Raw genomic sequence first — 25,911 nt, 5'->3', positions numbered from 1 at the left:
GAAATGTCCCAGAATTGTGGTGGCTTAGGACCTTAATATATTCAACTTCAACTTCACAATGAGAAATTGGCATACTTCTCCACTGGCAGAGACACATGCCCGAGCCATACTGTGCTTGAACAGAAAAATTGCAGTAAGTTCTAAAAGTAATTGTTTGTGCATTAATGTATATTACAATGCAACGCTTACTAAACATGTGATCGGGAACCCTTGTATACAAATAATTTATAGTTGTAGCCTCATACTGGAGAATCACTAGCTTGGTCAACAAACATTACTAGAATTAAGATATGCACAATTAAGAAAAGACATTCACATAAAGATGAAAAAAAAATTGTCAGATCAATAAAACTACAAAATATGATAAAACCTGGGTTGCCAGACTACAACAGAATTGTGAACTTGAGCTCTCCTTTGAAACAACAAATCAAATAAGATACACCTGCTCGGATTAATAACAAGATATAATCCAGAATGCTACTTCACGTGATTTCCACCTTCACACAAAAATAACAGCCTGAAGCATTTGCCGAAAACTGCAGAGACTTGAGCCCTTATTGCCACTGACCGGGTACATTACAAAAAATGAATTGGTGATACAAAAATGTATTTTGCAATATTTAAAATTCAATTTGTGATATAAGAAGATAAAATAGAATAAATGAATAATGTTTCGAGATGGGAGTGATGTATTATCTACAGTCGAATTACTCAATCCAGCAACTGCAATTTCAATTCCAAGTTGCATACACATTAAATACACCATACAAAAGAAATGTACATTTACTTCGTTTCTCACACCTCCAGAAATATTGAAGCCATGCAATAAAAGCACAAATTCACGCCTTCACGCCACTCGACACCAAACAGATTAAATCCAGGGGTACAAGTCATAATACGTGTTTTCCTTCTCCCAGAATTGCATTGAACTTTAATAGAGTTTTATTCTGGTGCTGATTTCAGTTCGACATATAGGACATATATCCAAGTTTTGTCCACAGTCGGCACATGTCTGTTATCAGAAACAAATCAGCAACAGTGAAATAAAAATGCATTAAAAAGAGATTTCTTTTGAAATTAATCTATAAGACCTGCCTACAATACCTGATGACCACATCCAAAAGCAAGATTTTTAGGATTCGTTAGGCAGATTGGACACATCTGTGAAAGTCCAGGCAACTTAAGGGAATCAGGAAGAAAATGCAAAGTCTCCTAATCACTGTATGGAATTGCTCTTAAGCCACATCAAACGAACTATCAAACAAAACTAATCTATCCAAATTAAATTTGCCACAAAGATTCCCTTACTTGAGCATCCCAGGTGTCCTTAGCAGTTGGTGGAGCAGATCCTCCATATGAATTATACCCATAATCTGGTGGACTACTGGTTTGGAAACTCTCTGAACGTGCATATCGCTGTGTGGTAGAAGTATTAGCATTGCCAATAGGTGGTGGAAGAGATAGACTGTTAGGCATCTTCCCCCTACGACGACTGCAATACATCGAGATAATAAATATTATAAACAATAAAATTATAAATGAAATATGGCAGAAGATCTTAAAAAAATATCATATGCTTAACAATAACAGTATCCAATATGAAATGAATTATATTGAGTGCTTTGATTATAGATATAATTGGATCAGTCATTGATGACATGTTATTCTCCCAGTTTTGGGCATTATATACTGAACCTAATAATTTATTTTATACCACACATTGTTGAAATTCTACTAAATAAATGCAGGGCCTGTAAAGAGATATTTTTTAGATGATACAAGCAATTTCGATCAACAGATTGAAGATTTCATGCATGTCACTTCCACTCGATCCTCATTTTCAGTACAGTTGGAATACTTCACACCATAATAAATATTCAATCGAGAACATTATTCAGATCTGAGTGAAGCTACTAAAGAAACTGTCTGATCTCCATAACCACGGAAACACTTGCCATGGAGAAGATACTCGGGTTAGTTGGGCAATAAATAACAAATACTTTAAGATCAATCTTCTGACCCAGAATTTTGTGCATTAAAGGAAAAGATTAAATGTTATAAGATATAGAGAAGTCTTTCAAGTCCAGCAATAGATGAAAAATGCAGTAAATAATGATAGTTTAAGAGTAAACAGATTTCCACAGTTCATAATGATTGTTGTAATTGTTTCTGGATTACACTGTGTGAATTTTTTAGTGCATCGACATTTCGGATCAAACTCAATGATCCATCATCAGGATGAGAGAGCTTAAGGCAGAAAAATGGGTGAATTGCAGACCAATTTTTTTAATTGTCTTGGTCTGCAATTCACCCATGTTTCTGCCTTCAGCTCTCTCATCCTGATGGATCATTGAGTTTGATCTGAAATGTTGATGCAATAAAAAATTCATAGTGTAATCCAGAAACAATTACAACAATCATAGTTTAGTTGCAAGGCTAAGCTGCACAACTTGATAGTTTAGTATTGCATAATTAAACATATATCTGAACCCAGCATTGGGCTCTCTACTATCTACAGGGCCCACTTCAGTTAGAAAAAAAAGGTGTGAATGCTCTCACCACTGTCATTATACCACCGGCCAAATGAATGCCATTCTGGTTGAAGACGATCACTAGGGCTTTTCTCTGAATGCTCTCACCACTGTCATTAGATCATCAGCCAAATGAATGCCATTCTGGTTGAAGACAATCACTAGGGCTTTTCTATATTCTCTTTTTTTCACTTGGCCTTTCCTCCAATGAGCAGGGAGGGAAGGCTTGCTTTTACCTTTAGTTATAGTTGGCTTCCCTGCAGGATGGGAATGGGTAGCCACCCATACTACTCTATTCAGCACCTGCCAAGTGTGAGGGGCAGCTAGCTATTCATTCAATCAGTGAATGTTCATCCTAATTAATCCCCGAGCGAGTTCTTGGAAATATGGTAAAGCTTCAACAAGACCCTTAGGGTTGATGGAACTATCTGCATGTGGACTCTAGAATTGAATAGGGATTAACTCAAATTGTTAAATTGATAGATTAAATGGGAATGAATATATATTGAAGGGATAGAGATCATCTTCCATTTCCTCTCTAACCTATATATATATATATATGACCAGGAAAGGGATCTCTTCCCATCTGCTAATTCCCCCAATCTCTCCATTCCACCACCCTACTATAACTACTCACTACAATGCGGTGGGGGGGAAGGGATCAAGAGAGGAGCTCACTAAATCACATGCAGGGGCATCGGTTCATTGTTCAGATAGAAAGGTCAATCCAATGGGGAAGGGTAAAAATAGAGAAATTATTTCAACAATTTCTCCTTTTTTATTGTTAAAAAAGGCCATACTTTAGATATTGTTAAGTTCAACTATTTATTTATTTATTTTATTAATGAAAACTTGTTTATTATTTAATTGTTAATATTTTTTATTATTTAATCATAAATTGAATCAATATTGAATTTATACTAATTTCAAATTAATAAAGAAAAACATAATATTGATTTAAGGTATAAGAGGATTAGCTGAAACAAGTCATCTATTTGATCAATGGCCAATTAAAAAGCCCAAATCGAGTAGTAGGTTTTTTAGGTCTTTTTGTAGGAGAGGGGAGGTGCTAAGGAGAGGGATATATATCTTCCTATATTTTTCTTCTTTATTTTGTATATCAATATATTACTATTCATTTTTGTAATTAAGATTTTCATTCAATCCACAGAAAATTAGAATGTACATAGATTGTGCTCTTTATCAACACTGAAGATGATAACAAAATCCTTTTTAGATATGATTCCGCAAATTTATTTTAAGATAAAATATAATATTGTTCATTTATATGATTTGTTACTTAATATGATTAATTTATTTCATCAACTTGTTTACATGAAAAAGATAGATATAGAGGTAGAAAAATGAAAGATGATTGAAATGTTTGATTAAAAAGGAAAGACAAATAGGCGACCTATCGATACAATGAGGTTGTGATCACTTGTGATGAGATCTATTTTTATACTTTACCACTTTCCAATACTTCATTTACCAAAATAAAATCCCTGTGCAGATCGAATAAGATTTCACATATCCTATCAACTAGCCCATGATTCGAAGGCTGTACAGTCTGCATAATGTAGAAAGATGAAAGGGCCAAGGACCTTCTCCTACTTCATCAAAAGCAATTCAAGAAAATGGATGAATGTATTTTAAGAAAACTGCTAGTATGCTCAATCATAATTTGAAATAAATGGTTGTGATAGCCCTTCGTTTTAAATTATTCCCAATCTACATGGAGAAGTTGGTAACATTACTGGGATAAAATTATTAATGAGAATAAAATCAATAGTTTTAAAAAGAATGTGTCAGAGCACGTAGAGGTTTGCTCCAATTCAGCTATAGAAATTGGACAGTTTTTTCCTCTTTTATGATCCAATCTCTATTATCAACAAAATCTTATTCATAATTTCGAAAAATAATTTGCTATTTGTTCATAAAAAAGCAAGTGCTTGAAGAAAAGAGATCTGCTCAAATAGGATTTGAACCTACAACCAATTGGTTAACAGCCGACTGCTCTACTGCTGAGCTACTCAAGAACAATGATTAAAACCTTGAAGAAAAAGGTTCTCCTCAAATAGGGTTTGAACCTATGACCAAACGGTTAACACCAAAGCACTCTACCACTAAGCTACTAAGGAATAATAAAGATATGAAGTCCATATATGTCATTTCTTTGAAACAACCTATGACAAGTGTATCAACAATTGGGTTATTTGAAACACCTCCACCTTCTTATGCCTATTATAGGCTATATTATAAGCATTATAGGTCATGATAGCAATCCCTCCTTCATTTCTTCATAAATCCTTTGGGACAAGGGGAGGTGCCAATCAATCACCATCAACACGATCTTGTTCACTGCCTCCTTCCCCCCAATCTAAGATGCATATTGATAGATCAATACGGTGCTGTAAATCTGCCAATGTGCTAAGTATGTTGCATTTAGCACTTTGCCCAAAGTGCAACAAAGACCTATCTATCCCTGGCTTACTAATTATGCTAAAGCTAAGCTAGCAATTAACCAATTCCAATTAAATTGTGAAACCGAGTGTATATGATAGTACTTGGAACAGCAATTCATGAATATAAAAACCTAATTTGAGTAGAAACATCTTAATGAATGAGGGTCTTACCAATACACCGTGCAATTCAGCAGTGATGAGGAAGAGTTATAGGTCATACACAGATAAATATGATATATAATATAATCTTTACAATATGAAAAATAGTAGCATACTGTGGACCCTTACTTACATTTGTTTAGTAAAGTTCCAAAGCTTCACCACAAATTTAGCTATTGGTATTCGCAAAGAGCAGTAATAGTAAATTTATTCAATAGAGCTACTAGAGGCACTCACAGTCTCTCTATAGTGATTTTTTGGGAAAGGAGGGATTTGAACCCTATCGTTGTAGTTTGTAACCATGTGGTCTAATCCTCTAAGCTATAGTGCTCGTCTCCATGATATTACAAATACTGCATTGGCAATGTGGAATAGGGAAAAAAAGAATGTCAAGGTTGGGTTTGTTTTTAAAAATAAGCTTGCTTATTTTATTATTCTAGCATCAAGCTATTTTTCCACAAGGCTTGCCCTGCAATATCATCACTGTAATAAAATTCAACCATCAAGTTCAAGATTGTTTGGCGTGATTCCCTTGGCCTAAGACACCAGAAGTTCAAACCATAACCAAAGAAGGCCATAAGATATTGGTTAGTACTTGCCAAGCTCTCTAGTTGGCAAGGGCACCTTTTTGGGGCCCTCCCAAGTAAAGAAGAGATCAGAATAACTATGTTATATGGGGACACATCCCCATCCCCTCAAACCCTTGTCCTGTCCCCATCCCCTAAATAGCAACCTATGGGAACAATTCTAATCATTCGTAGTTAAGAGGTAAACATTGGGGCAACATTATTTATGAACAAGATAAGTGTGTTATGGGACTTCCATGTGCACCACCATCTAGCCTTGGACACCAAACCTCCAAGAGGTTCCTTCTATACAAGATATTGTTGAGGGATGTGATAATGTGTATTTTGTACATGACCAAACACAGAATAAAATACCTAAAGGGTACCTTATCCTCTCTTGAATAAAGCCTCTGAATGCTTAAGATGTCGCAAAAAGGATCAATCGGGATGACTTCAAGATTCTTTGTTGTAGGATCTCTACGTGTGGATAAGCTCTCTGTGGTATGATGTGATTTTGCTGAAATCACAAGATTTTACCGGCTTAGATTTGGAAAAAAAGGGAAAAGGACGAGGGCGAGGAAAGGATCTAATTCTGATACTAAGAATGTAGGAGCAATGAATGACCTTTGATGAAATTCTAACTAAAGTCTTGTTTTGACATCCCAGGACCATCTCCACAAGGTTAGTGCGATCTTTGGAGGAAAGCTTTATGATGTTCAGATCATCACTACAGGCATAGACACCATCAGGCTGATGCATATCAATGAAGAAGCGACAATTGAAGTTAAGCTTAAGTTGAATGATTCTAGTTGACTACACAAGGCAAGTCTGCAATCAACAAACTGCTAGTAGTATGGATATACGAATTTCACCATCAATCAAACACATTTCTTCCACTCATCTAATAACATGAAACCAAAACTGAGAAATATAGAGACCATGCAAATTGTTGAATCGACCCATAGATTTCACCATTTCTTCAATGAAGTTTTACAAGCCTCTTACAACATCTTGGCAACAATCTTTGCCTTCTCTCTCTACTCTACTCTAATTGCTATACTATTAACTAACTATTCACTAACTACTTACCCACTATTCTTCCACTATTCACTAACTACTTTCTATTAGCCTTTACAAATGAAGAGTCAGGGCTTATATAGTGCCCTTAATACAATTCAATGGCTAAGATCAATTTGAGATCAATGGCCAAGATTTTACAATGAAAACCCTAATTAGGGTTTGCTACAACAAACTCAATTCTGACCAATGAAATAATTGTATTAATTGGACACATGTCTTCTCTGGAATATTCGACCAATGGATAGCTGGGGTACGTACATGGAAGTTTGTGCCACCTTTAATGAGTCAGGTACATTGAATCTGGGCATGCTGAGGTGGACCAACCCGACTGGAGGAGTGATGACTAGGATGCCACCTTGTCTGATACTTGCAATTTGGTAGATATCCAATTCGATGATGCTGAGAAGCTAGCTTTAATTAATTCATCTGAAACTATCTGCTTCTTCAACGAACCCTTGCTTTGACTTCTTTTGTCTTCGATGTGCAGGATGATGATGCACCTCGCCTTGGAATGCTGGATTGGAAGAGGTTATTCCTGATGATGCTTGACCGAAGAAGGCTGTCCTTGTCGATGCTAGACGGGAGGAGGTCGCCATTGATCCTTACTTGATCTTCTTTGATGATACTGAGCTGGAGGAGACCGTCCTTGATCTGGCTTGATTTTCTTTGATGAGAGTCTGCCAAGTAATAGATCCTCCGGCTTTGGGTGGTTATTTGAAACCTACACAAAAACTTAAAATTAGTCTTTGAGCATCATACCTTAAAGCATGAAATTTAAGACCTTTCAAGGGTATAACTTAAGATATTAATTTGAAAAAGACATGATAAATCCAGAATTCTAATTTTTCAAATTAATTATGAATGGAAATTGGATTTTGAAGACTTAGACTTTACAAAATTGCTATGAAATCACAATAAGTCTTGAATAAGAACTTCAAAAAAATGATTCTTCATACCTCCTCCTTGAATGCTTAACTATGAACCTTGAAAAAAATGGAAAAAAAAAATCAGACTTTGCTGGATGAGGATTTGAATTGCTTGGCCTTCTTGGATGAATTATGTCTTGATCAACCTTCAAAAGAACGTCACCTTCACTAGCCTCCAACACTTAGCAAATTCTGGAAATTTAGCCTCCAACACTTAGCAAATTCTGGAAATTTAGCCTCCAACCTGCTGGATTTCGCTCCTCCAATCTGCTCCTCTAAATTCACATAAGGAATGAAAGAATGATTTGCGTTTGCTACAACACTCCTCTCTTATATAGGGCGCTCACCCTAATCAACCATGAGGCCGACCTAGCAAATAAACAAAAATAAAATAAAATCCCTTTTATAAGGAGGTCGACTTGCTTGTAAAAGCAAATAAATGCTTTTGAGCGCTCACCTTTTATTTTTTTTTAAATTTTAAAATTAATTTCAAGGCCCAAAGGTGGATTTTTCATTTATTTTAAGGCTTAGAATTTAATTAATCAAATTATGAATGCCTTAATTTATGCGAACTTGCTTTAGTTTCCCAAATGTCTTGAATTTGGCAAATTTAGTGAAAATTGTGGGCTAGCTTAGGAATATTAAGGTTTGATCAAGACTTAATGAAACTTGTTTCCTCCTTAAGCATCAAAATATCCAAAGTGATGGTTTGAACCCCTTGTCTAGACTTGCTCACTTGATAAAATTGAAATTTTCTCAACCAATATTTGCAAATTTCCATGTCTTTGTATTCTCAATCTTGCAATTTGCCTTAGACTCAATCAAACAAGGTTGAATGATAGATTTTTTGATATTTTCACCCTGGACCCTTTGGAAGGGTTAGGAGCGATTTTTCCAATTAGGTCTTGAATATCTCATTTCTTTCACTCCAAAATCTCCCGAAAGGCGAGCTTATGCTTGTTTTGACCTAATCAAGTCTTGCATTTCAATTTTTTATGAGGAAATTAGGTGAAAATGTGAATTTCGCCCTGGACCCTCTGGAAGGGTCAGGAGCGATTTTTCTTGCTTGAGCTTACTTCTTCATCATTTTGTCTTGAATCCACCCCTCAAGGCTAGGCAAAGGTCTTCTTCTTTCACTCCATCCAAGCTTGGTTCGTTCCTGCAAGGCAAAATAGGGGATTTTGAGATTTTCACCCTGGACCCTCTGGAAGGGTCAGGAGCGATTTTTAGGTTTTAGGCCTATTTTCCAATCCTTTCATCTTCAAATCACTTCCATGGCATAAAACATCTTGCCTTACTCCCCTTCAAGTCATGAAAACCCAAAATCTCATCTTGAAATGCAAGGAAAATAGGAGGATTTGGAAATTTCGCCCTAGACCCTCTGGAAGGGTCAGGAGCGAATTTTCCTCTTGGCATCAAAACTTGTATCCTTAGCAACCCAACCAAACTTCAAGGCAATTCAAATGTCATTTTTCACCCATGTCTAAGCTTGGCCTTGCCCAAAATTTGGAGAAAAGAATGGTTTTAGTGTTTTTCGCTCTGGACCCTTTAGAAGGGTCAGGAGCGATTTTCAAGTTTTGAGCATGTTCCTCCATCCTTTCAACTTCAATTCACCTTCAAGGCTAAAAAAACACTTGCCCTTTCACGTTCAACCCAAGTTTCACTTGATTTCGCAAGGGAAAATAGGTGTTTGAAGAATTTTCGCCCTGGACCCTCTGGAAGGGTCAGGAGCGATTTTTCTTTTTGGGCTTAATTCCTTCAATCTTGATAATCATTGGCAATTTGGAGTCATTCCTAAGGCCTTCTTTAATCATGATCCACACTAGAGTTGGCATGAAACTAAGGGAAAAGATAGATTTTGCTCAATTTCGCCCTGGACCCTCTGGAAGGGTCAGGAGCGATTTTCCCTTTTTAGACCAAAATCATCATTCTTTCAAACCCAATCTTTATTGCAAGGTAAATTCTCATCTCTCTTCGCCCTAGGAACAAGGTTTCAAGCTCAAACAAGGTGGCAAATGAAGTTTATGATGAATTTTTCTCTGGACCCTTTGGAAGGGTCAGGAGCGAAATTCTTCTTCCAGGCTAGAATCCATCATTTTTTCAAGGTTTTCAAACACTTCCAAAGTCCAAACATGTCCGCTTTTCCCTTCAAAATGCCTTGCAAATCAAAATTTGGTCAAATAAGGCAAGAAATGAGTCCTAGGTTGAAATTCGCTTTGGACCCTCTGGAAGGGTCAGGAGCGAAATTTGACATTTTAGACTCTCCGTCAGGATAATTTTATGGAATATAACATTTAAGTATAAGAACTTTAAGTTATATTCCATATATACTTTCAGGATGTTTGAGAGTGGTTTCAGACCTCCAGGAGTTATATTGCAAAATCTAGTTTTTGGAGGATTCTTCAGTTTTCCAGACTTAGTCAAATTTCAGGATCAGGACATTCCAGACTTAGCCAAATTTCAGGATCAGGACATTCCAGACTTCATCACTCACCAACTTGACCTAACTCAAGCAAAACCTGCTATCCAGGTGATCCCCCTGGCGACACTCGAAAGCTAAAGGCTAATAGACAAAACCCTAAAAGACCTAGAAAACAAACCCTAGAAAGCAAAAAGCAGGGGTCCCCATTTGCAATGGGGCGATGTGTGAATACGTCACAACAGGATGCCAACCAATTGATGCACAAGGCACTATCGCAAGTGTTCCTAGGTGTGATAAATGCCCTCCTTGAGAATAATCAAACCTCTTAGGACAAGAAATAACGGACCACGATGTAGTATCGCCCTACAAAGGAATATTATCGAAGTGATGTAAAAGCTCAAACCCCATGACTGCTTTGCTTTGTGCTTTCTTCTTCCAAGTAATGGTGTGTAGAAAAGTAGAGTGTTGTGATGCCTTGAACCTAGACAGATATTTCTGACAATAGGCAACATGAGTTCAAACATCTTCACTCTGATGCTAATGATCCATTTTTTGTCAAAGATTGGAGGATAACTTCACATGTCTACAAAGTTATGGCTAAGCCAATCGAACTAGGTTTACTTCCAATGGCAAGTTGGAGTTGTAAAAGCATTGTTATATGATGCCATGGCTGAAGCAAAGCAAGGCATGACAAATATTGTCCTATATTCATTGATGTTGCATGTATGTACAATTAATTTACAGGAGCCATGGCCAGAAGCAAAGTCCCATGATCAAGCAGTGAAAAGATGCATGCACCAGATTTGCCAAAGGCATTCTGGAGTACCAAATCAAACTACAAAATATGGCAAGGCTTGTTGATGAAGTTGATGACTAATTTACATAGCATACAGTGATATGTATTTATACAAGAGGTTGTGAACTAAGCCTTCCACAATATGCTGACAAGTATCATGCACATGTGGTGCACTTTCTATGTGGCCAAAATTGTGCTAGATGTTAAATACATATGGGACCAATCAGTTGACACAATCATATGGAGCAAATGCAGCCAGGTGTTGGACATTTATGGAGCTAAACCAATCATGTTGTGCAAATGTATATACTTCCCATGTGCAATTTGTGCACAATACAGAAGGGCTGCAAGAGTTGAAAAACCTGTTGTGCCGAACAGCAGACTTATCAAGTTGTGACATGACTGAAGAGCGCATGCATGCTTTGTCTTGCAATGTCTTGCGCAGAGCTGTTGGAAATCAATTCTTGTGCAGAGCTGTTGGAATCTATGCTTGTGCAGATGTGCACAAAGCCAATCTGCTAGAAGCCTTCGTCCATGTGCAACATATTTTGGTGCCTGATGTGTGCATGAGGACATGTTGCGACATAGAAGGCACTGAAGTTGAGCCATTACACAGGAGTACATGATGAACAAAATTGCACACTGATCATTGTTTATGCTGACTCGAGAAATAATACAACGGAGGTTGTCTCTAATAGTTCAATATTTTCTTAAATGCATTAACATGTGAAAAATATCCTTACTTCAGTAGCAACTAATCCAGCAACCATTAACTGTATAGTATTTCCATTTTAGAAAGTTAATATGAAATATTAATGCAAAATAAGATATAAGGTACCCCAGTATTTGAAGATCTAGTGTGGCCTTGTACTGAGATGGTATTTCCATCAATGCTGCAAGTGCAAATTCAGTCTCCTTCCTAGAAACGGGAATGTTCTTTGACATGATTGCTGTAAAGTTCACAAACTGTAGAAACAGAAGCAAAATCTTTTAACATAAGAATAAACTTCTAAAAATTTAAGCTCACAATGTCAACTATATCCATTTTATAGTCACAACCAATAAAATTGAAAGAATACCTGGAAGTTATCAAAAGATCGAGCTGGTATGTTATCGTCAAATTTTTGCATCATGTCCCAAGGTCCATCACCAACTCCAACCAAGACAATTGAGAGTGGATATTCACTGTATCAATCGTAACAATTCTTGTGTTACAAGTTTATAGGTTTAGTATCCAAAAAACAGCAAAATCATGTACATGGGATTACCTTGCTTGCACTATTGCATTGACTGTATTCTGTTCTTGTGGACTCAGGTTACTATTTTCAGTGTCAACACTTCTTGTAACCTATAAATATTTAGTACGTGTGTTATGATCAGTTGATGGGCAAAATGGATACATGGCACAATATGAGTAAAACATTGTCAGTTTGCCCACACTTCAAACAAGAAAGACTTACAGAAAGACAACAATTCAGGAAATCAATGCTCAATGTACAGTAGTCCAAGGATAAGTACAACTGTACAAGCATAAACAATAAGGACAACTATATGCGGTAGAAATGCATGTTACATATAATTCAAGAATTCTAATAAGTAAATGGTTTTTATCCAACAAGGTGAAAGACAGATATTTCAATTTGTTAAAATTAACAGTGCAGTTAAAAACAAGAGTAGATAAATGATATACCTGCCCATCTGCAATTATCAAAAGAACGTGATACTGCCCCCCACTTTGCTCAACAATACGGATTGCTGCTTCAATGATTGGTGCAAAAGATGTTGGCCCTAATAAGAAAAGAAAAATATGAAATGCATTAGAAAATGGCATAACTATATACAATACCTACATACATGAAACATATAAATATGAACCCAATCAATCATTCCAGAGAGACATCTCTCCGAGCCCAAGGCTTCAATACACAAGACAATCTACATTTACATTTTAAATATGCACATCAAAGCTTAATCAAATACAAATCCTTACTAACCAGCAAGTCGCAGTTGGGGAACTATTTCCCTATATCTTCTTAGTGCTTCTTCAAATCCATTGCATAGCATATCATCTGGATAGAAACTGAATACCTGTTGATCATGAGTTGAAGCTGTACAATGCAACAAGAATGTATTGTTAGTGACAAGCATGTCACTTTGTCTCCTGTGAACTCTGCAAAGCAATATATGAAAAATAAATTGACAAGATAACTATGAAAAGAAGATTGAAACTTACCATCCCCAAAACCAAAACACGGGATTAAGTTGTCCTCGTCAAAAGCAGACAAGGTCCGTCCAATAATTGAAATTGCTTGTTCGTAAGGATTTGGACTATCTCCAAGATGATGTAAACTTCGCCGATTAAAAGACTTTGTACCTAACTTCCATAACAGTAGTTTGATTTTATTTCTATTAAAACAAAGAGAAGAAAGCGTGCAAATCGGTCAACTGAAACCAAGGTAAAGCAGAAAAGCTATACAACTGCACATGAAACATTTCTAAAACCAACATAAAAATTAATATCATGTACAGGGCAGATGAAGACCTGTCCACTCGTTGCTTTTTGTGAAATCAATACCCACAATCAAGTTGGAAGACTCAAGGCCAGCTTGTGCAAGAGCCTCAGTCACCTACAATAAATATAGAAGCATTCAAGAGTCATATAATTTTGCAACAGGGTTTTTCAACATCATTTTTAAAGCAAATGCGATAGTAAATCTCTAAGTATTTAGTCCTCTAAGTTTCTATGGCACTTTCAAAAATCTAAATAAAGTCTAGATTGTACGACGCTGCAGGCATTACAAATAAAACAGTAAAACCTCATAGTGAATTTCTGTTAGTATACAGTCCTCTGAAGCTTCTTTGCCAGTTTCAAAAAATTAGGGTATCTAAATTCTAAAATACTGCAACTTTGCAACTGAAACACCAAGTTACTACAGATAAGATACAATATCCAATACAAGTATCATAATGAAAATAAAAAATAAAATTATTATACGACAACCACATTCCAAAAAACAAAAGCTTCCAATATCAGAAATCCACCACTTTTTGAAAGGTTTTAAATTCTGTAATTCCATTAGTCTCGAATGTTGAGCTGAGATTCTCATCTGGCGTCAATACCGAAGTATTAATAGCAGCCAGCATCATGAAACATTCTATTTATCCTTTCAATTAAATGATATGTTGGTCTCAGATCTCAGTGCTTGCCACCAGTGAAAATGATGGACAAAATTGAGTCCTACCTCTAACCAACATCATTAACAAAATGGACCTAGGTGTTTGCACTATCAGCATTGACCCATCATCATTAACAAGCCCAATCTTGTTTCTAAGAGTGTTGTCCTTCTGTAGGAGTCCAACTTGAACAATGACAAAGAGTTATTATAATTGTCAAGTACTATTGTCATGGGTCATTGGCTATAAGATTCTTCTGTTATGTGACTATAGTAAGCATGATATATTTTGAAAGTGTTGATTTTGATCTCAAACAGTTGGCAGAAGATAACATGATAAGCACTAGTACACGGCAGAATAGCATTTGAGTTCATTCAATGGTCACCACTAGTTCTCCAACACAAGTTGCAAGGTCGAGAAGCTACAGAGCTTGACTAGGGACATCAGCAGACATTAGTCCTGATGGACCCAGGTGTTATCAAGATCAGCATTGACCAGTCATCATTAACAAGCCCAATCAATTCATTTGATGTTAACTATAGACTACAAATATTAGTCCGTCTTCAGATTTTCTTTATCACAAACATTCTTCAAAAAAAATGGCATTCATTAATATTTGAACCTAGGTGTTTGCAAGATCAGCATTACTAATGGACCTGGGTGTTTGTAAGGTCAGCATTACTAATGGACCTGGGTGTTTGCAAGAGCAGCATCGACCCATCATCATTAAGTAGCCCAATCTTCTTTCTAAGAATATTGTCCTTCTATAGGAGACCAGCTTGAACAATGCATACTTTGACAAACATTAGTCATGATGGATCTAAGAGTTTGCAAGATCAGCATTGGCCCATCATCATTAACAAGCCCAATCTTCTTTCTAGGAGTATTATCCTTCTATAGGAGACCAACTTGAACAATGGCATGGAGTTATTATAATTGTCAAGTACTATTGTCATGAATCATGGGCTATAAGATTCTTATGTGACTATAGCAAGCATGATATATTTTGGAAGTGTTAATTTTGATCTCAAACAGTTGGCAGAAGATAACATGATAAGCACTAGTACACAGAAGAATAGCATTTGAGTTCACTCAATGTTCACCACTAGTTCTCTAATACAAGTTGCAAGGTCAAGAAGCTACAGAGCTTGACTAGGGACTTCAGCAGACATTAGTCCTGATAAACCCAGGTGTTATCAAGATCAGCATTGACCAGTTTTCATTAAAAAGCCCAATCAATTCATTTGATGTTATCTATCGACTACAAATATTAATCCATATTCAGATTTTCTCTCACAAACATTCTTCAAAAAAATTGGCATACATCAACAGCCTTTGAAAATAGCAGGAAAAACGAATCTGTAGGTGTTTATCGGTGTGACTTGAACTATGAAAGGTCGTTAGCTTTTGGCAATGTGAACAAAATTGTGGCAGACAAGGTCAACCGAGTTCTGGCATGAAATCCAATGTGAAAGTTAAAATTTGAAATTTAGCAAAGACAAACAACAGGAAAGGATGTGTAGGTTTGTCAGGCCAGAAGCTGGTACCTGAAGAATACTAGAGAGACAATCAAGTCCCATTTAGAACCATATCTTGAGATTCAAGTTATAAGTTATTACAACGTATGCCATAGCTGACAAATCCTGAGTCTCAATAGGCAAATGAAGTTGGTATTTAAATATACCCCACCAGGGAATGACACTTGGTAGCTACAAATGCCAAGATGCACATGTGAAGGCATGTCAGGATGAAATTCCAAAGCCCAAATAAAACACAAAATTCATGAAGCCTCAAAGTAGAATCAGAGGTTAGGCCCATGGGTAAACTAAGTTTTGGATGTGAGAATGCCCAATCCATGGATAAAATCTTAAGTGCACACTGCAGATTTGAGATGAAGAATTGCCTTAATCTTCTATTTATTTTTTTAATTTGCAGAAAGCAAATGACAAGAAACATGAGAATGAGTATGTCAGTCAGGATCCCCATATCACAAACCTAGAAAAAATGGAAGATGAAAAGTTCAACTGATAGTGACATGTGAATTTAACCAGGTACTTTAAATCTATTATGGGTTAAAATAAAATTGGCACATACTAGATTTCCAGGAACAGTCTTTGAATTCTTTTTTTTTGGAGACAGATTCTTGCCCATTTGAATTACTCTTCACAACATCTATGTAATGTGGAAAGCTGAAAACTTAACGAGTTCTACTCCGCTCTTTCTCCAAATATGTCATTCTTAGTAGAACGAAAAATAATAGAGTTCCTTTTCATCGAGCAGATTTCCTCCAATTAAAGATTCCCATGATTTGGTGTGCACTAGTGCTTTGATGACACACTTCCCTTTAAAATTCCTTTGAATGGAAGGATTTTTCCCCAAGTTTCAAACCTGCAATTTATCATCAAAATTCCAAAAAGACATTAATATTATATTCTACTGTAGAAGGTATGAGAAAAGTCCGACCTAGCCATTGAAAAACAGATCAAAAATCTATGGAACTTGGCTTGATGATTGTGGGTGCCAAAAATCTCCAGGCCTACATAGCATATATGTACTGTGAGTGCTTTTCTCGTATCACTAGAGAACAGAACATAATCAATACAGACAACCAGTAATCAATCTGTGGAAGACTTCAGGGAAATAATCCAACAACCATATGAATGTGTTCCGACATAACATCATACAACATGAACGGCCATTTAAAAAGTCTTTGCTTTGTCTTAAATATTATCCGAATCGTCTTTGATCTGGACAATGACTTAGTGATAACCCAATTTGAGAGCTATTATCCTCAGTCCAGAGCTATTATCCTCAGTCCAGGCTCCCTTAGTCCATACTGTTATCCTATGAACATTCACATACTGTATTGGCTCTTTCATAGTGGCTAAAAATGTCAATCAATCGGCTACTCCACATTCTGACATAGATTAGAGCCAGCATTTGCCTCATTCTTTTAATTGGATTTTTTTTTCACATAATATTTTGTAATACACAATATCTTCCTTCAAGTGTTTCTATCAATTTTAGGCCAATTTCCCGTAGTTAGTAATTGTAATCTTTTATTGTTATAATATTTGCTTCTAGCTGACAGCCTCTTGTTGTTTCAATGTTGAAGTTATTATTTCTCAATGTGACTGAGCATACTTCAAGTCTTACTGACCTACTTTTGTCATTCAAAATGTTACTATAATTTATTTCTTTCAGAAGAATACCTGCTTCAAGGAGGCCATCCAGAAGATGTCCAAACAAGAAATAAATACTATTTATTTTCAATGATCTTGTTGATGGTGCAATAGTGATACAAATTCAAAAGAGCATTCTTCAATGCAACTATAAAAGGCCTTTGGTAGAAAGACTGACATGTGTGAATATGACCTTTATAGATCATCTGCTAGATCTATATCTGCTAAAATAATGTTATCTATGAGCCATTGACATAAAAAGTAAACTGCGAATTTTTACAATGACCTCCTCAATTGTGTACTAATCGGTACAAGTATGCCAAACCAATGTTAAATGCAACCACAACTGACTTCAGTAGAGAAATAAACTTGCATGTATATAATGTTTTTTTATTAAACCCCTAAATATACCATACCACTTTATCTCATTGACATAGCGTAGGATTCAAAAGAGATTTGGAGAAAACTGATTCCAACATCCACATGCTCCTCTGATATTGCATTGAGTCATATGAGGAACCCATGAAACATGATGCTCGTGGATCAGAAACCTTTTCAAGTTAACAAATATCTATGAACTTTTATTTCAGTGTAATGTCCTTTACCATAGAAATAAATGTTCCACCAACCTTTGTGAAGCAATTCCAGCATTATACATGTGGTATGTCCTTATACTTTATAAAAACAAGCTTGGTAGACAACATATCTCCTGCACATGAGGTTTGCCAAGAACCACGTCACGGATGACAGCTGAGACCACATCACATAGTACTTTACCTTTCACCCCTGATTTGTGCAAATATGGATAACACTTCCAGTTGTCCTATTTCAAGACAATCAGATGCCATTTATAACTTTGAGTTCACATTTTGAAACTTGGGTGCCTAATGTACATGGCTATCCCATATTCCTGCCTTCAAAACAGAATTGCCATCTCATCCATCATCATGATCTAATCATCTTTGTGGTATTCCATTTCAGATAAGCACAAGTGACATCAGTTGTGATCCATACATGTGATCCTACAGTAGTCAACTACTACATCCCTCTTTCATGAACAAATTCATTTTGCTTTATTACATATTAGAGATATGATGATGTTATGTGAAACTTATTGAGAACATCAGTTTGATGAATTTAATGGAATGATTGAATATTAATTTGAGCAATTAATACTTTGTTATGTGGATACTTTGAATGGTAAAAATTTAAAATATTATGTCTAAATACTTTCGTGTGTCTAAGTGGATGCAGGAAATTCTATCACCCTCCAAAAAGGGAAAGTATTACCAGGGAAAGGGACATAGACATGGGAAAAGGTCAAAGTTGCCATCAATGCCATGTTTATTGAGATAAGCAACCTATTAGGGTTTGTCTTTGATTGCCCAAGAGTCATTAGGGTTGGTCCGGTCAAGGTCATCTTCCTTATGTTAATAATCTTCAATATTAAATTTATATCCTTGGGAGTATCTTAGTATTCAACCAATTTAATTAATCATTATAAATAACGTATATAAATATATATGTGTGTGAAGAATACTTGCATACATACATACATAGCTACACACACAGACATACATACATACACACACACACACACATATACACACACACACACACACACACATATTTTCACATATATTTATGTATATATATGTGTATACATATATATGTACGCGCGCACGCGCACACATGCACACACACACATACATACACACACATACATAACTGTTAATTCAAGAGTTCAAACTTAAATCTTAGGAGACAAGGTGGAAACGGCTCATGAAGCTGAGACTCCATGTGTATGCACACGCACGCACACACACATACATACACATAACTGTTAATTCAAGAGTTCAAATTTAAATCTTAGGAGACAAGGTGGAAATGGCTCATGAAGCCAAGTTTCCATGTGTGTGCATCTTTATTACCAAACTTACTTAACCAGCATAGGCATTACTTACACCGCATTCATTACTTGCAGTGGTAGTGGTCAATAACATAGTTGTATGATATGCAAATGAAATGTAATGCCAAGGAAACATGGCAATGAAAATAATGGTTTCTAGTTGCCATCAAACTTTTTGTTTTGAAATCTGGCCATATAGTAGGAAACCAAATTCTGGGAAAACATAATTACGATGTCTGGAACAAAATGCTGGTAAAAATCATAGAGATATCAGATTCGCAAGGGTCGAAAATTGGTAGCTCATCTCTTGCATGGACATGGTTCCTAGCTGTGAAGGAACAGCACTTCATTCTATTCACTGTTGAGCTAATTGTCAGGCATGAATCATTAACATTTACACTATGCTCTATCAAGCTTTTACATGCATTCTTAGTAGTAGTATGCATAGATCAGTAGCAAAAATTGCTTCTTGCAAATTGAAAATAAACATTGAAATCATTGTAGCTAGTCATACAAGACGGCTTAACTAGAAAAGCATGCATATCATTGAGTTTTAATGTAATCTCATACATTCAAAGTATTTCTAATCTATCAGGATATTTGATCTGGTCATTTTTCTTGTGCATGTGCTGTTATAGGGATGTAGTCTGTCATTTCTTAAGCATGTAAATGCTGTATCATTTTTTTATAGACTGCAAAAAAACTGGTAATACCAGTCTTCGAGAGGTAGAACCATTTTCATAATGTATACTTAAGATTGCCATAGAATGCTCTGTTTACATTCAATCTATCAACCAACTGATCTGGCATTAGTGATGCATACTTGGTACTTGTTCTCAGACACTTATGAGGGCAGATTAGAAATTTGAGAGAAGAATATTCTCAGCTCTGCATTATTAATCCACGACAGTGGAATCAAGTATTTGAAAAGGCCAAGTTACCTGCTAATCTATGAATCGTAATCAGCTGATAGGAAAACTTGTAAGACCTGTTGGAAGCTTAACCCCAACCGGGAGGTTGACAGTTGTGAGTGCTTGGAAATAAGTGATGGTGTGTAAATAATATACTGAGATCATGGTTGCACATACATGTACATTGTACACATGCAATATACCAAGTAACACCCACTTGCATCCAGAATTACATAATGAGATTGGTTAATATGAATTCATGTTGAGAGTAGTAACTCACGCAACTCAAGGCATACTAGGGTGGAGTCTCTATTCAGAGGGTAGGAAGTGATCCTAGCCAAAGGAGAGAAGTAAGACCATAACAAACTTATCATTGTAACTCATCAGCTAACAAGATAGAATTTAGCAATACCTTAAGAATTATATGAAGAGCTGGAACCATAAGTTGACTAAACGTGAACTTCATCCGATTGGGTCTTGTGTAACCTACTATAAGCAGTTCTCAGAATGCAGTAATAGCATGTCATAATAGTTTAGTCCACCAAGTCAAGTCAACCAGAACTTAAGTGATGGTGAAAAAAGTTGAGTAGGGTGGTGAACAATGACTGCGCGTTCAACGTGCTTTGCAATTATATAAATCCTTTGGCCAAGGTGGCGCAGCATTCTACATGTGTCTATCAATTCACTAGATCCAAATACACAACCTAGTCAGAAGGTCATGCTAGTTAGGAGGTACCTATAGTGCATGACTGACTAGAGTCATGTAGGTTCTAAAACTAGGCTCAAATGGCAATTAGAACTAGTCCTATGTCTGCACCCTCATGAAGAGTAGGACCACTTTTGTAAGGAAGGTGTGCCAGTGATCATCAGGTCTATGGTTGGAGATAAGCACCTTGATGATGCTCTCCCTCTTGCAGAATAAGCCAAGACTTGCAAAAGATTCCAGATTGGAAAGCAATTTTATGTAAACTCTAACCTTCTTGTGTACTTTTTGCATAGTGATTTTTGTTAGAAGAAAAGTGCAAGTTATCTTCTTTCCTTATGTAATTTCATTTAAATGATGCTTATGATTACTTTTTATCTCTTGATTCAAATTACTTAAAAAAAAAAGTTTCAAAAGTTTTTATTCAAGCAAAAGATAGCATTTCTTTTATGCAAATGAATAGAATGAACTTACAAAATTCTTTTAGGAATGGTTTGCATGTTACATCGACCTTCATGGAATAAGAAATATAGTATTCATCAGCTTTGTTACCCAACTGATAAGGCACTAGACTGGAATATGGCTTCATCTGTTGATCTTCATACATCATCAAGTTACATAGGGGTCTAATCATCACAATTGATTGGTCATATTTAACTAGGGAAGTCTTACATACTTGATGGTATATAAGGGGTCCTCTTCGAATCATTTTTGTCTTTATACCTAACGAAATTTATTTAATTATTTTCAGATTAATAAATTATTAAAATGTACAAAAATATTTTAGTTATGGACCAAGGACATGCAAGAATTGTAATTGTTAATGTCATGAATTTGATCCAAAGCAAGATGTCTTAAGGCTGTCTACTGTCTTGTTTTGGTTAAAATAGGTGTTGTAAACAACTATTGACAATTGGCTCACTCACCTCAATGAGTATACTGTTTCTCATGCACTCATGGCTGAAGTTGAAGCTGAGTGTTAATGTTTTTAGCAGCAGGAGATTTCATTTTGCCTGTGATGGTTTCTTCCTACACTTCTAAGAGAAGCTGATGTGTAACGGCTTCCTCGATAACTGTCACTGACCTGCATGTATGACTTGCAGCTTCGTGGGAGCCTCGTGCATGCTGGCAGCGGTTTTTTTCCTCTTCGTATTCCATCGGGAAAGAGGTTCACTTATGTCTACGTCTTATGGCTCTTGTCGGTGCCGGAGTTTGTAATGGCAAGTATTGTAACTGCCGTCCAGCATATTGCGTGATCTGGATGTTGGCTTTTTGTCTCCTTCATCTCGATGTTTCAAGCCTTGTCGTTTCTTTAAAGGAGGTCAGCAGTTCGTATTTCAAGGTATGGAAAAGTCCTTAAAGAGAGACTATTATATATTTGTATGAGGAAAAGTCCTTATAGAGAGACTATTATATATTTGTATGAGTGATCATTCAGGGGTGGAGTTTTTCAACAGTATTTTCTGTAGCATCTCTGTATCTTCTTCAGCGTATATATCTTCTCTGTCTTCTCGTGTATGATTGAGGGATGATTATTATATGTCTCAGAAAGCTTCGTGCTGGCACTATTGTAGAAGCCTTCAGTTTCAGATGTTATCGGCTTCATCTTCCAATTGTTAAGGGTTAACAATTGTGTCTAGATCATTCAGTTTGAGAGCTTTTGTACTCAAGTTTGTGACTTCAATAAAGTTTGATTTTTGGGGTGGCTGGGTTTTTCACCCTCAGGTGGAGGGTTTTCCCAGGATAAATACTTGTGTATCTTGTTCTTGTGAAATTTTATTGTTTCAGATTTCTGTGTCTTATGTTTCTGGTTCTAACATTAACACTGAGATGGTAGGAACTTTTACACTTCTAAAATAAATTGTAATTATCTCAAAATACTAGGTATAAGCAGTGTTCCACAGGGACACGTCTCCCCCCAGGCCCACGTTCCCCGTCCCCGAAACTTAAGCCCTTTGTCCCCTGTCCCCCGAACATTGGATATAAGCAACTTCAAATAAACACAGTTAGGTAGACTAAGTTTTATATCAGCTTTGAGATCCTAAACAATTTCTGAAGTTAATTTTCTGAGTTTTAGTGATTACAGCTAATAATCGCTGCTTAACATTTGCTCTTCGCAAGAAGCCTAAAGATTGTTATCAAATAGGCATATAAAGGGGTCCCATATTAAGATAATGTCTACTACCTTATAAAAGGATCCTTTGTGCTTGAGGTTTACATTATATCAAGATATGCATTTGAAAATTCAAATAATATTTATATAGCTAATTCCTCTTAGATGGCAAAGTTTACCTTTGTTTCTCGTATCAGTTCATTATGAACCATAGCAGACTCTGAAAAAAATATTTAACAACACATAAATGACAAAGAAAAGCAGAAACGGGATTGCATAAAATGGGGCATGAACCATAAACCTTTATAATGATAGACTATTTAAAAAACACATCTGAGACACAGAATCGACTTAAGAGTACTGTGATCCATATCCATCCCTGACCTGAGTACACTTTGCTCGCAAACCACATAAATTATATCCAAAAAATAATAGCATCATGCATGATAGAAACCTAATCAAGAGAGTAAAAAATAACAAGGAGAAATACCTTATCAAGTGAATCATAATTGTCAGCTATTCGAGAGTATCTCCTTTGTAACTTGTGCTTATTAGCCTCTGATTCTACACGTGTGTCCGATGGATGACTTTGCTGGCCATAAGATGAAGAATTCCAAGTTTGAGGAGATTCATATGACCGAGCACCCCAAGATTGACTCCTCTGACGAAAGATTTTTGAGCTCTTGCCTCCCATAGCCTAGATTTATAGTGTCAAACGTAATAGCAAGTTTTGGCAAGTATGGCACATAATATTTCTCCAAAATCTCTTCTGGAATAAAGATTAAAACAATGTCTCAGCAAACATTAACAGAACCATAGAAACCTAAATCGAAAAAAATTAACAATTCAAATAAATGACACAACTTTACAAATAGGGAACTCTGAAAACCAAAAAAGAAGTTAAACTCTTCCTCGGTGTACGACATGCATCTTGCACAAATTAAAAAAAAAAAATTATTAGAGTTCTCTTATTTTCTATTTTTCCTTGGAATCCAAGGGCTTCTGCTATGCACGTAATAGCAAAAGAAAAAATACTTTAAAACTCTTCCTCCGTGTAGACATGCATCTTGCTTAAAAATAAATTTTATCAGACTTCTCCTTTTTCCTATTTTTCTTTGGTGTAGAGCGGCTTCTACCATGTATGTGAAGAAAGTGGCATATCCGTACCTACTAGCAGACTCTCCACAAAAGCGGTTACAATTTTTAAGACAAAGGCATAAAAATTTTGCTTCAGAACCTTCAAAGACGTTCAATACCGACTCGCAAAAATTGATTTTCAATTCAGACTGAAATTATCTATCCGGTACCCTGAACTTCAAAATATTTATATTTTTACAGAAAGCAATTCCACTCTAAAAAGCAACCGCGTATTTATGTTTATTGGAAGCAATTTCACACTTCAAAAGCAACCAAAGAAGCCCACAAACCCAATTAAATTTGAAAACCTCCACTTACTGAAACTTCCGAATATCTTGCCTTTGTACTACCAACCTCCGAAGACGGCAGAAGAAGAAACCTTTTCTCTATTTTCCAAATTTACGAATTTCAAACCCTCCTAACATTTACCGAAATCCCAATTTGAAACTTCAAACCATTGTTTACACGAAATTCAAGCTGACAAATAACGAAAGCACAGTAGAATAGGCCACAAGTTCCCGTTACCCAATTTGTACACTTCCTTAATTAATTGAAATTTCTCTACAATGTCAGCGATACTTTGCGTTATAAATTCTTTATAGCAGAAATTTGCTTTAAAAGATAACGAAGGAGCTAGGAAGGAACGAGTACTAAAAATAGCTTCTTACTGATTAGATTTAATCGGGTCCTTAAAATTTCTTACATCTGTAAAAAAGCATTGAAATCGACGCGCATGAAAATCCTCTGTAAATCAGAACATTCAAACTTGTAACCCTACGAATATACTAAATATGTCAAAGCATAAATTCAATAAATTATTTAAGCGGCGGCATGCCATTCTATTAAATCCCTCAACTAGCAATCATCTGGAGTTCTATCAATAGTTTTGTACGCAAATCTAGTTAAACACGAAGCTTGGCGACCCTGAACTGCGACTATTAGAAATTGGAATTATACCCCACCAAAATGCAAATCGCTAGCTAGCTTTAAAAATGAAAAATCAATTAAAACAAAAAACAAAAAACGGCAAAGCAATGGCATTTTACAACTCAACCTACATTTTCTTTAAAAAACGACAAATTTTACCAAAAACTTAATATTCAACGGAATTTTTCAGCCATTACTTTAAAAATCAACAAAATGCAAACTCAACCCTAAGTTTACGCTACGAAACAACACACTACAGCAAGAAACGGAAAATTTCACCTTGAAATCTATATATAACCCACAGAGCAGCACATTTTAAGAGAAAATTAAATATCTCCACGGACTAAACTTATCGCTTCAACCAGAATAAGTTGAATTCTTCAAACACAATTTTCAACAACAATGAAGGGACTCGGAAAGCCACTAAAGCTCAAAATAGCCGTCAAAAACGAACGAAGAAAAGAGGAAGCTTCACATTAAAGCAGACTTAATTGTTGCGTTCTTTACCGGACTTTCTGCAGCAGATCTGCCAAATTTAACCGGAAAAATACGCGCTTTGAGCCGAAAAAATAGACTAGCATGCAATGTGAAATTCCAAAGCAAGTTACCGTGTATTTTCTCAGAATCGCCCCAAACCCTGGCTCCTGAGTCCCTGAATTATTTTTAGAATCCCTGAATTGTTTTTAGTACTACTACCTACAGCTAGTGTTCTGAATATGGATTTTCTTGAAGATTAAAATACTCTTCCATTATCGACTTCCTGATTTGGCTCGTGTGCTGCCAGCAGAGGATCACTTTTGCAATACGGTCACGTGGCATGTGACCTGGACGGGTACAGGCATTTCGTATCCTTTCGGCTCTTTCCCTTCCTCCCATAAAGGGGCCCGCTGAAAGAGCCATGTGAAAAACC

At 36.1% G+C, this 25,911-nt stretch overlaps 1 protein-coding gene across 6 annotated transcripts; it reads right to left on the bottom strand.

Moving 5' to 3' along the window:
• Positions 1–607: 607 nt before the first annotated feature.
• LOC131050417 (E3 ubiquitin-protein ligase RGLG2) lies at positions 608–25,874 on the bottom strand. Of its 6 annotated transcripts, none has more exons than XM_057984579.2 (12): positions 25,509–25,874; positions 23,428–23,706; positions 13,488–13,572; positions 13,179–13,319; positions 12,940–13,053; positions 12,636–12,733; positions 12,214–12,293; positions 12,025–12,130; positions 11,784–11,911; positions 1,309–1,492; positions 1,105–1,161; positions 608–1,012 (listed from the first exon to the last, which is right to left on the bottom strand). In XM_057984579.2, exons 2-12 carry the CDS (start codon positions 23,629–23,631, stop codon positions 932–934), a joined length of 1,278 nt encoding a protein of 425 aa, XP_057840562.2. In that variant the 5' UTR covers positions 23,632–23,706; positions 25,509–25,874; the 3' UTR covers positions 608–931. The 6 variants fall into 6 exon arrangements, with proteins under 6 accessions (XP_057840562.2, XP_057840563.2, XP_057840565.2 ...); XM_057984580.2 differs by having other exon boundaries at positions 25,610–25,874; XM_057984582.2 differs by lacking the exon at positions 25,509–25,874 and adding an exon at positions 25,281–25,425.
• Positions 25,875–25,911: the final 37 nt, after the last annotated feature.

The sequence above is a fragment of the Cryptomeria japonica genome, chromosome 1, assembly GCF_030272615.1.
Source record: "Cryptomeria japonica chromosome 1, Sugi_1.0, whole genome shotgun sequence".
Classification (NCBI taxonomy): Eukaryota; Viridiplantae; Streptophyta; class Pinopsida; order Cupressales; family Cupressaceae; genus Cryptomeria; species Cryptomeria japonica.
The sequence above is the reverse complement of the archived record's forward strand: the minus strand, read 5'-3'. Positions and strand labels throughout refer to the sequence as shown.

Bases quoted from the DNA above. Each gene is read 5' to 3' on its own strand.
- LOC131050417 (XM_057984579.2), bottom strand. From the start codon at position 23,631: ATGGGAGGCAAGAGCTCAAAAATCTTTCGTCAGAGGAGTCAATCTTGG. The intron at 1,162-1,308 runs GTAAGGGAATCT...GGACTTTCACAG, and splicing joins AGGACACCTGGGATGCTCAA to ATGTGTCCAATCTGCCTAAC. The intron at 1,013-1,104 runs GTATTGTAGGCA...TTCTGATAACAG, and splicing joins CTTTTGGATGTGGTCATCAG to ACATGTGCCGACTGTGGACA.